The sequence below is a fragment of the Gordionus sp. m RMFG-2023 genome, chromosome 1 (genome assembly GCF_954871325.1).
Source record: "Gordionus sp. m RMFG-2023 chromosome 1, tfGorSpeb1-WG-v2, whole genome shotgun sequence".
NCBI classification, from domain to species: Eukaryota; Metazoa; Nematomorpha; class Gordioida; order Chordodea; family Parachordodidae; genus Gordionus; species Gordionus sp. m RMFG-2023.
In genome coordinates, this window is record NC_088775.1 from 15,963,725 (window position 1) to 15,976,490 (window position 12,766).

General features: G+C 26.5%; 1 protein-coding gene across 3 annotated transcripts in view; it reads right to left on the minus strand.

Annotated features, from left to right (window-relative positions):
• Window positions 1–12,766, minus strand: part of LOC135922749 (dihydrolipoyl dehydrogenase, mitochondrial-like) — a 40,398-nt gene that overhangs the window by 26,035 nt on the left and 1,597 nt on the right. For all 3 annotated transcript variants that reach the window (XM_065457201.1, XM_065457199.1, XM_065457200.1), the window contains 3 exons: window positions 11,934–12,158; window positions 11,026–11,162; window positions 10,609–10,801 (listed from right to left, as the gene is read on the minus strand). In XM_065457201.1, the coding sequence (XP_065313273.1) occupies window positions 10,609–10,801; window positions 11,026–11,162; window positions 11,934–12,158 (555 nt within the window). The remainder of the gene's footprint in view (window positions 1–10,608; window positions 10,802–11,025; window positions 11,163–11,933; window positions 12,159–12,766) is intronic.

Sequence of the window (12,766 nt, forward strand, 5' to 3'; positions counted from 1 at the left end):
TTAAAAATATATCCTATCCGGAATGAGTTTTTTAATTTATTTCGAAAAGTCCGACCAGAAATATAAATAATCTTTCCGCCCAGCCCGATTTTATATAAATTGAAAATTTTTTTATTGGAAAAAATTTATTAAATGAAAAATATTAGTGCTTTGTTTCTTGAAATATTTTTAAAATATAGATCTTAATTTAACAAAACTTAATGATAATAAGCCAAGCTCGGCCCATTTTTTTAAAAATATATCCTATCCGGAATGAGTTTTTTAATTTATTTCGAAAAGTCCGACAAATAATCTTTCCGCCCAGCCCGATTTTATATAAATTGAAAATTTTTTTATTGGAAAAAATTTATTAAATGAAAATTATTAGTGCTTTGTTTCTTGAAATATTTTTAAAATATAGATCTTAATTTAACACAACTTAATGATAATAAGCCAAGCTCGGCCCATTTTTTTAAAAATATATCCTATCCGGAATGAGTTTTTTAATTTATTTCGAAAAGTCCGACCAGAAATATAAATAATCTTTCCGCCCAGCCCGATTTTATATAAATTGAAAATTTTTTTATTGGAAAAAATTTATTAAATGAAAAATATTAGTGCTTTGTTTCTTGAAATATTTTTAAAATATAGATCTTAATTTAACACAACTTAATGATAATAAGCCAAGCTCGGCCCATTTTTTTAAAAATATATCCTATCCGGAATGAGTTTTTTAATTTATTTCGAAAAGTCCGACCAGAAATATAAATAATCTTTCCGCCCAGCCCGATAATATATATTGAAAATTGGAAAAAATTTATTAAATGAAAAATATTAGTGCTTTGTTTCTTGAAATATTTTTAAAATATAGATCTTAATTTAACACAACTTAATGATAATAAGCCAAGCTCGGCCCATTTTTTTAAAAATATATCCTATCCGGAATGAGTTTTTTAATTTATTTCGAAAAGTCCGACCCGAAATATAAATAATCTTTCCGCCCATCCCGATTTTATATAAATTGAAAATTTTTTTATTGGAAAAAATTTATTAAATGAAAAATATTAGTGCTTTGTTTCTTGAAATATTTTTAAAATATAGATCTTAATTTAACACAACTTAATGATAATAAGCCAAGCTCGGCCCATTTTTTTAAAAATATATCCTATCCGGAATGAGTTTTTTTAATTTATTTCGAAAAGTCCGACCCGAAATATAAATAATCTTTCCGCCCAGCCCGATTTTATATAAATTGAAAATTTTTTTATTGGAAAAAATTTATTAAATGAAAAATATTAGTGCTTTGTTTCTTGAAATATTTTTAAAATATAGATCTTAATTTAACACAACTTAATGATAATAAGCCAAGCTCGGCCCATTTTTTTAAAAATATATCCTATCCGGAATGAGTTTTTTAATTTATTTCGAAAAGTCCGACCAGAAATATAAATAATCTTTCCGCCCAGCCCGATTTTATATAAATTGAAAATTGGAAAAAATTTATTAAATGAAAAATATTAGTGCTTTGTTTCTTGAAATATTTTTAAAATATAGATCTTAATTTAACACAACTTAATGATAATAAGCCAAGCTCGGCCCATTTTTTTAAAAATATATCCTATCCGGAATGAGTTTTTTAATTTATTTCGAAAAGTCCGACCCGAAATATAAATAATCTTTCCGCCCAGCCCGATTTTATATAAATTGAAAATTTTTTTATTGGAAAAAATTTATTAAATGAAAAATATTAGTGCTTTGTTTCTTGAAATATTTTTAAAATATAGATCTTAATTTAACACAACTTAATGATAATAAGCCAAGCTCGGCCCATTTTTTTAAAAATATATCCTATCCGGAATGAGTTTTTTAATTTATTTCGAAAAACCCGAAATATAAATAATCTTTCCGCCCAGCCCGATTTTATATAAATTGAAAATTTTTTTATTGGAAAAAATTTTTTAAATTAAAAATATTAGTGTTGTTTCTTGAAATATTTTTATATAGATCTTAATTTGAAAATGACAAATATCCCGCCAATGCATACCTTTAAGATATATTCCTTATAGTAATTTATTTAAATAGTATAAAAACTTGAAATTTATATTTATATCTATTTTTTTAATATATAGACGCAGCCTATGTCCAGTCCAATCATGGAAATTCAAGAAGAAGGATATAAAACTTCTAGATCAGAGAACAGCGTCATTATCAAAAATAATTTTAAAGATACTCCTAAGAAGTCAAGACGTAAATGTAAATTTTGTGATAAGTTCTACCTGTCTACTACAGCTTCCAGTAATTTAAAAAACCACCTAAAAAGATGTCATCCCAATATATTACAAAATGTTAGTCTACAATTGAGTGATTCTAGTTCTACATCATTAATTGGAGTTAAAAAACTTTCAGCTAATGAAAATCTTAATCTAAATAAATTAATTTTAAAGTATCACATTGATCAAAATGTACCTATTAATGGATTCGATAGTGAATCATTTAAAGATATATTTAAATATATCAATAAATATTCAAAGATTTGGTGTCGACAGACCGCATCCAAATATTTATCGAACATATATACAATAGCTAAAAATGAAATGATTTCTAAGCTTAATAATGTTAACAGCCAAATTTCTATAACCACAGATATGTGGACTGGAATAAATTCCACTTCATATATGGCTCTTACGATCCATTATATAGATAATGAATGGATATCCAAAAATTATTTACTAGATTTTATCGAGGTACCTCACCCCCACACGGGTGAGGATATTTGCTCAGTTATAATTGAATCTCTTAAAAAATTTCAAATTCCTAAAAAAATATCATCAATAACCCATGATAATGCCTCAAATATTTTATCAGCATCTGAATATATCAAAAAATATTATTTAAAAAATTATAACAAAGATTTTTACATCAATCGATGCTTAGCACATACTATAAATATAATAGTCAAAGAAGGATTAGATTCATATTCTTCCCTCCTCCAAAATATAGATATTTTAGTTAAAAAATTGCACAGAAGTCCCAAACTCATGCAGGAGTACATGAGGATTAGTGGTGGCACAAAAATCCCAAATGATGTGGCCACCAGATGGAACAGTAGATATTTAATGATTAAATCAATCAATAAGGTATTAATATTAAATATTTTACTTTTTAATAATTTTTAATATTTATAGAATATAGATGCTGTCATAGAGTTTGGCACAAAATTCTTGGAAGATTTTCATTTAAATAATGAAGAATGTAAATTTTTAAAAGAATTAGAAAGTTTTTTATTTCCATTTTACAAGATTACTTGTGAAGTAAGTTCCGAAACCTATACTACTGTAGGTTTATCATTATTGTATATTAATACAATAATGACATCACTTGAGCGAACCATCGCATCTAATGCAAGTGATGGGATAAAAGAGGCTGCTGTAAAAATGAAGAATAAATGTAAAATTTATTCAGATTATATGAATACATTTGAAAATTATGTATGCTCTTTCCTTGACCCAAGGATTAAAAAAAAATATATACCAACTTACATCAATAAAATTGAGTATTTTGATAAATTTAAAATTATAACAAATATCTGCCCGGCACATACAATGTTTATGAATATAACGACGAAGAAAATCCAGCGAATTTGATGTCGGTATCCATATTTAACGACCTCAGAAAGTAAATATAGCAATTTTTTATATTTAATCATATATTTTTATAATTCGTTTTAAGGCAAGCTTATGATTATCCAGAGCCGTCAAAAGAAGAAATTGACGATTATATTGGAGAACCGGTTGCTAAATCAACAATAAATGTTTTGGATTGGTGGAGTTCTAACATCCACAGATATCCAAAATTATCGATGATGGCCAAAGATTTTTTTTCGCATCAATCTACGTCAGTGCCTAGTGAAAGAGTTTTTTCTGGTGCTGTAGAAACGTTGACCAAGAAAAGAAATCGCATATCATCAATGAAATTAAATGAATGTTTATCACTAAAATCATGGGATTTTGATATATTAAATTTAAAAGATGATTTTTGGACATGATTGATTATTGTATATAATAAATTGTTATTAGCAAAATATATAAATAAAAAATATTATTACAAATATTTTATTTTGGCTAACAATATAAATATTAAATATATTTTTTCTAAAATCTAATAGGGTTTATGAACCCCAGGTTGTTGGAAAAACTTTTGCGTAAATGCCGTCAAATAATATAGTTCCATTTTTAAGTATTGAGTGTTATTTCTTTTCTAACACTTTTTTATAAAGTAATATACAAAATATATAACTTTAGCTATTAATTGGAAATATCCTTTTGAAGCAAAATTTCCCTCTCATTCAATTTGCTTAATAAATCATATAAGTAATCTAGTTTCATAAAATTTAAATAAAATTAAAAAAATATATATTTTTTTTTTGATTTATTATTTTTTTTATTTTACTAATAATTATTACTAAAGTAAAGAAAAGATGGAGGGAGGGAGATGGTTTATATAATTTTGACTTGGGAATGAAATTATTTTAACAAAAAATAAATATTTTTATTATGGAATTAATTTTTGGGGGAAAAAAAAGGGAGGGTAAATAGATAGAATTGGAAGTTAGTTATGCTATGCTATTATGGAAAAAACAAAAAATAAGTAAAAAAAAAATGGAAGTTATTAATATTAAAATAAATAAAACTGAAATTTTTTTCGGCAAGTTTGGAAATTTGTTTTTATAAGGGCTATGTGTGGAATAATTGTAAGCAGAAGCTAATCTGATCATATAAAACTTAGATTGTTTCAATCAAATACGGGAGACCGGACCGGGGTTATTTTTATCCATAAAAAATAAGTGTTATAAAAATAGACTAAGCAAATTTATCAATATAGAATTTTAAAAAATATCATGGTTTATCAAGTGATTAAATCTATATTTTATTTACTTTTAATTTAATGACCCGTAAAAATTCCCTCAAAACTATCAAAAGTTTTAACAATTTCATTAAAATTATTTTATTTATTCTATGACAAATATAAAATTATTCACATTAATAAAATGAATATCGAAAAAGATAACTTTGTTTAACAAATTTATATTAAGTTTTATGATTATAATATCGTCTAAAGTATATTTGTCAAATTTATTTCGTAATGTGGTTACTTCGTAGTGCACTGAAGGATCTTTCCATCGATATATGTGACCAAAGATCAGTTAGAACTACTCGCTAGAGGGATATTTTGGATAAATGTAAAAATATTTTGATGGGAAGGCAATTTTAGGCTATACATTAATTTGTAATATCTATCGAATTAGAGTTAAACAACAAATAAAAGCATTTCAGCTTAAAATTAAAGTCGGGCCTACTAGAGTCAACTCCTGAGGTGACTAATGTCAACTCCTGAGCCAGCATATCAAATCTGTTTGAGCCTTAACCAATTTTTACAACTTTAGGGCAAGAATTAAATCAACATAAATTATCCTCATTTTTCGATGATATATGAATTATAAATATCTAAAAATCGATAAATTCCTATAATAAATTTTTCCCGGTCTTAGAAGGTAATTATTTCGAATTCCATATCAATTATTTAATTAATATGAAATTTAATTACTCTCCTCTAATTTTTAATATAAGTATACAATTTTTTAAAAAAGACTGTTATTGAAATATTCGTCCTCTATGCATAAAATTGATCAAAACATTAACAATAAATTATTATAAGTTGATTTGGGTTGGTGCTCAGGTCAGTGCTTGGGTCGGTGCTCGGGTCTATGGATTTGGTCGACCAATTTGTTTGCTTTGGTTTTGGTTCATTTTTTCGACCAAAAACCCAACCAAAAATAATGCTAATTCGACCCAACCTAGCAATTTAACTACACGAATATTTACAATATATATTTTTACCCATTTGCGTCAAAAAAATCAAATATCTTTAAAAATAACGATTATGACAACAATTGTCAGTTTTATATGGTACATCTTCACTGAAATTTTAATTTAACTTGTTTACAATATATATTTTTACCTATTTACTTTAAAAAAGTTCAAAAATAACGATTATGACAATTGTCACTTTTCTTACATCTTCACTGAAATTTTAATTTAACTTGTTTACAATATATATTTTTAGCTATTTATTTGTAAAAAATTCAAAACAGTTCAAAAATAAAGTTTTGGACAATTATCACTTTTCCATAGTACACTTTCACTGAAATATTAATTTACATGTTTACAAAATATATTTTTACCTATTTACTTTAAAAAAACTCAAAAAAGTTCAAAAATAACGATTATGATTTGTCACTTTTCCATAGTACACTTTCACTGAAATATTAATTTAACATGTATACAAAACATATTTTTACCCATTTACTTTAAAAAAACTTAAAAAAGTTTAAAAATAACGATTATGACAATTGTCACCTTTCTATGGTACATCTTCACTGAAATTTTATTTTAACATCATTATAATATATATTTTTACCTATTTACTTTAAAAAAAGTTCAAAAATAACGATTATGACAATTGTCACTTTTCCATAGTACACTTTCACTGAAATATTAATTTAACATGTTTACAAAACATATTTTTACCTATTTACTTTAAAAAAACACAAAAAAGTTTAAAAATAACGATTATGACAATTGTCACCTTTCTATGGTACATCTTCACTGAAATTTTATTTTAACATCTTTATAATATATATTTTTACCTATTTACTTTAAAAAAACTCAAAAAAGTTCAAAAATAACGATTATGACAATTGTCACTTTTCCATAGTACACTTTCACTGAAATATTAATTTAACATGTTTACAAAACATATTTTTACCTATTTACTTTAAAAAAACACAAAAAAGTTCAAAAATAACGATTATGACAATTTTCACTTTTCTATAATAAACTTTCACTGAAATATTAATTTAACATGTTTACAAAACATATTTTTACCCATTTACTTTAAAAAAACTTAAAAAAGTTTAAAAATAACGATTATGACAATTGTCACCTTTCTATGGTACATCTTCACTGAAATTTTATTTTAACATCTTTATAATATATATTTTTACCTATTTACTTTAAAAAAACTCAAAAAAGTTCAAAAATAACGATTATGACAATTGTCACTTTTCTATGGTACATCTTCACTGAAATTTTAATTTATCTTATTTACAATATATATTTTTACCTATTTACTTTAAAAAAATTCAAAAAAGTTCAAAAATAACGATTATGACAACAATTGTCACTTTTATAAGTTACATCTTCATTGAATTTATAATTTAACCTCTTTACAATATAAATATGTCAAAAAGTTTCAAAAATGTATAAAAAACGAATATGACAATTGTCACATTAAAATATTTTCCTTTAAAAATACATATAAAATAACATAAAAAAGTTTAATATAAATATTTTTAAAAATTATTTAACCACCTCTTTAAATATACAAAAAAATAGATAGTTTTACAAAGATGATTAAAAAAAACATAAAAGATTTCACCTCAAAGATTGTTTATTTATAAGAAAATTCTCCAAAATATTGCTCAAATGAAAATTTAAAATTCTTATTATTTTTGAACTTCAAATTTTTGCTTAAAAATTTGGGCGCGTGAAAATCACTAATAAATTGTAACAAAAAAAAATAATATTACAATACAACAATAGCAGCATATTGTTTATTAAAAATACATCAAATCAATAAACTATTTTCATAATATATAAATTAGTTTAAAAAAAATAAATATATATTATATTGTTTTTTAACATTAAATAAATAAATTTTGGCTTAAAATAAGACTCGAGCCAACTCTTGAGCCGGCTTGAGCCAACTCCTGAGCCGGCTTGAGCCAACTCCTAAGCCGGCTTGAGCCAACTCCTGAGCCGGCTTGAGCCAACTCCTGAGCCGGCTTGAGCCAACTCCTGAGCCGGCTTGAGCCAACTTCTGAGCCGGCTTGAGCCTAAGCCAATTTTTCGGCTCCGGCCTCGAGGTCGGAGCCGTAAAAACTCGGCTTTTTAACAACACTACACTTCACTACATCAACGATGACTGGAATATTATAAACATTGCTCTAGATTTATTATCGTTCCCCCACCCACACACGGGGGATGATATATCATCGCTTATGATAACCTCCATAAATGATTTCGAATTTAAAGATAATATAATATCTATAACGCATGATAATGGCACTAACATGGTAAAAGCCGTAAGTATTATCATTTAAATTATGAGACTGTTTTATATAGTCATCGTTGTATGGCACATATCCTTAACCTAATTGTCGAGGGACTTATATTTTTGGATGATAAATTAACAAATATAGAGGCTTTCGTTACCAAATTACATGTCTCACCAAAATTATTGCAGACTTATCAATCTATTAATGGAGCTACAAATACCTCTTCCAGTTAAAACAAGATGGAACAGCGTATATCTTATGATAAAAGCCATTAATAAGGTAAAAATAAAAATATTTTAGTATATTTCTAATATTATTTTCCTAATTTTTTTATATCTATTTTTAGAATATCAAGGCAATATTACACCTGAGTGAGCTTAAATTAATTGAAACCGATTTGGCTCCTGAAAATCGAGAATTCTTCACAAATTTAGAAGAATTTCTAACTCCTTTTCATCAAATTACGGTTGAAATAAGCGCACAGCTTCCAACAATCGGGATGGCTATACTATTTTATAATGATATTATGGATAATTTGAAAGATCAAGAGATAGGTAATTCAGATGCCTCGATAAGAGAAGCAGCAACATTTATGTTAAAAAAATACGAAGAATATAGCCAATATATAAAAACACCTAACAACTATGCTGCATCAATAATAGATCCTATTATTAAAAATACATTAATCAATAATTTAAAGGAAGATGCCGCAGTTAAATATATGGCTATATTCAAAGATATTTATTCAAAATATATGATGGAGCCATTTGATGAGTACTTATTCGATAATAATAACAATCCTTCTAACCTTAAAACAATTTCATTATTACAGGGATTAAAAAGAAGGTATATTTGTAATATAATATATTTAGATAGAATTAATTAAAATTATATATTCTATAATTTTTATTTATTTTAAATTTATCTCTTTAGAAAAGTATCATCAAATGGTGATACAGACAATCAGCTAAAGACCTATCTTCTTGAGCTGGTAGCGCCCGAGACAACCAACATGCTTGATTGGTGGAGAGGAATGCAAATCGATTTCCTCATTAAGCTAAGATAGCATGTATCAACAAACAACTTCAGTGGCATCGTAAATAACTTTTTATCTTGCCAGAAATACTATTACAAAATTGAGGAACAGGATGGCTCCCTCCACCTTAAAACAATGCATATTGCTATCGTCTTAGGATATAAATATAATGGGTCTTCATGACGATATATGGCAATAATTTGTAAGGTATAGTAATAATTTATATTTTAAATATTTTTTGCAGGCTATGGTATTTATATACATGATCAATTCAAATCTATATCCACAATCAAGAAAAATGAAAAAATACTATAATTATTTAAAATTGTATTTTATATGTTATTGTATATATTTTTATTATAATCAAATTTTGAAAATAAATATATTTGTACTTGTACTTCACCCCAATGTTAATCTTGGTCGGGTCTGAACCCCTGGTCGGCCTGAGCACATAAAAGGGTCGTAAATTTTACGACCAAGCAAATTAACAACACTAATTATATATAATCTATTTTATAAAAATAATATTGCGATAATATAGAAACATAAATGTTAATATGATATAAAAATATAAAGTAGTTCTTCTGTTGAATAGTACGTCGTAAGAAATTATTATATAGAAATAATCGTAAAAATACACTATTAAGAATATCCCTCCAAAATCCTACCTTAAGCCTCATCGTGGCGGGGGAGTGGCAACGTCGTTTGGCGACTAATGGAGGTCTAAAAGGTTCCCTGTGGTCAGTCTCCTCGACGAGGTGTAAAAACCATCTAAAGGGGTTGATGTTAGGAAGGGCATCCGATTGTAAAATCTTTGCTATAAAATTTCTATTAAATCAGAGGAAAAACTGGCAAACCTGGAAATAGCCATTAAAGGGAGAAGAAAAAGAAGAAGAAACTATTAAGAATATTAGGCCTATAAAAGTTAAATGCCATCTATAGTATAAAAATATATTTTTTATTGGTTTTTATCGATTTTGTTTATCGGCTCCACTCTAATTTTTTTATACTTATATAGAATGGTAATAGTAATGTTTATCTAAAGTTTCATAAAAATCACTTTTACCCATTTTCGTTATCAGGATTTTAAATATATTCTGGGAATAAGAGGTCTAGAAGTTTTTATAAATAAATTTTATTTTTCTGAAGATAAAAAGTATCTAGATTTATTTAAATATGGGCATAATTTTTAATTAATTATAAAATTAATGAATGAAGACCCTCGCAAAAAAGGGCAATTTTCATTCTTTGACTGTAATCATCTTCAAAAATATGAAAACTAGAAAGCTAAAATTTTTCCCAAATATAGATTACAAGAATCTTAGTGTATCAACAAATTCTCATCTAAATTAAAACAGATCGCCCAAACCGTGATCAGTTTAGCATGGAATGACCATATAAAAAAACATAATGTAACCTCCTGTTTGATTTGTTCTTCACTTTTACCCACCCAGGCCACCTCGGGATGCGTGTAGATGACGGAAGGGACAGCGTCGTAATCCAAATGCGCATTTCCTTTATTTTTTATATTTTGAACGCATAATATACCCTCGTCCTCAGCTTTATGGGCTAGCATAGGCCCGTGTATACAATCTCCTATAGCGTAAATACTTGAAAATAAATAATTTGGATATCAGAAAAGGGAGATAGATATGGAAATGAAAGACATTTAAAGGATTTAGTTTTAAAAAAAATCTGGCTCACCCAGCTTGACTCAAATAATGAAATTTGGCACGATCAGGCACAATTGGCATAGCTAGAAGCAAAAAAATTACTAATAATACAATCAACCATTTCAAACGGTAAATTAAAGAATTTTTTAAAAAATATTTACTTTGGAATAGATGTTTCCCATTTTGAATTGACAGGTATCCTACCTTTATCATCCAATTGTAGGCCCATCTCTTTCAACCCTAAATTATGAGTATATGGACGCCTCCCAATACTTACCAGTAGGATTTCGCATTCGATCTAAGATTAGATTAAATTGCAAATTGTTTATATTTATCAAGACCTGTAGTGGAAAAATTTCAGGTCCAGCCAGAATTTTTTCAAAAAATTATTTTTAAGGTCGGCCTTTTTCGGACCAGTCTAGATTTTACTTGTTTTTTTTCTCTCATTTTCTGGCTATAGAATTTTTAAAATTTGTTGTTGAAAATAATTTTGGTCATAGTCAATTTATTTCAAAAGGAGATATCGAAAATATGAGCAGTAAACGAAAATTATATGTTATATTTATTATTTGTTTTTTCCAGCTAATTGAGATTTAATTTAAATATTAATAGGTCAAACCCCAAATTTTAATTTTCATAATCATAACGGTTAGATTTTATATTTATTTCTCTTAAAATAGGATCCCAAAAATAGATATTGTTTAGACCTCCAAAATTTTATTCAAAAATTCCCCAAAACCTGGCCCACAGCAGGTTCAATTTAATAAAATATCCTTCCAAAATAAAAAACCACTACAGAAACAAACCTTTAACAAATTAGTTTTTAAAAATATGAATCGAATCTTTATTATTTCACCGAAATGTTTGTTTTAAACAGATAAAAATATTCAATTTTTTCTTGTTTTTTTTAAATAAATAAATGCATAACTACAAAAGATTTATAATTTTTTTTACAAAAAAATTTAAGAATTTTTAGGGAAAAATTAATGGTCAAAAATCTTTATTCTTTAAAAAAAATAATTTTTTTTTCAAACTCTATGAATATATTTAAAAAATTTGATGAAATTACCTCTTCCTTCTTGCCATCTTTAACTGACTCCATCTGCACCTTTATTTTGCCGTCAGCTTGTTTGGTGGCCGATAAAACCTTGGTGTTCAGCCTAAATTTCATGCCCTGTTTGAGGAGAGTTTTTTGAAACTGTTTGGAAATTTCCATGTCTATTCCCTGGCCACCCACGTGACCCATAAATTCAACGGCGGTCACGTCAGAACCTAACCTCTTCCAGACTGAACCCTAATGTATAGATATGAAAAATAAATATATTGAATATCATAAGAATAAGTAGATCTATTATGCATCATAAATTTTTAGAACATATTTTTAAAAATATTCCTGTTTTTTATAAATAAAATGATAGTAAAGGGTTAGATGCAGGTAGATAATGGGTAAGATAAGTTACAAAGCACCTAAATATCCATTCCGTTTCAGTTTAAAAATGGTGCCATCCTCATAAGACCAAAAAAATTACAATTATATATTTTAATATATATGATTGAATGTCTTAAGCTTTTTATCATCATTTACATTTCTATTATAATTTAGAAGTTTTTTTAAAAAATGGATATAGAAGAGTGTTATTATTTTATAATTACATAATATCAAGGTTTCAAACTTAGCCCAAAGCAGAAAACCCGGGTTTTGGAAAAATTTCTGAGTTTAGTAAAACCAATAAGAAAGTATCACATTTGTTTCATATATAAAAAATATATTCATATTATTTTATATGTGTCAGGGTGCATCGAATAACCTTGATCTCCAGTGCATGGTGTCACAAGTTAGAATATGGTAAGTGCAAAAAAATATTTCTTTTTAAAAGTCAAATTTCAACCTGAAACTGATCT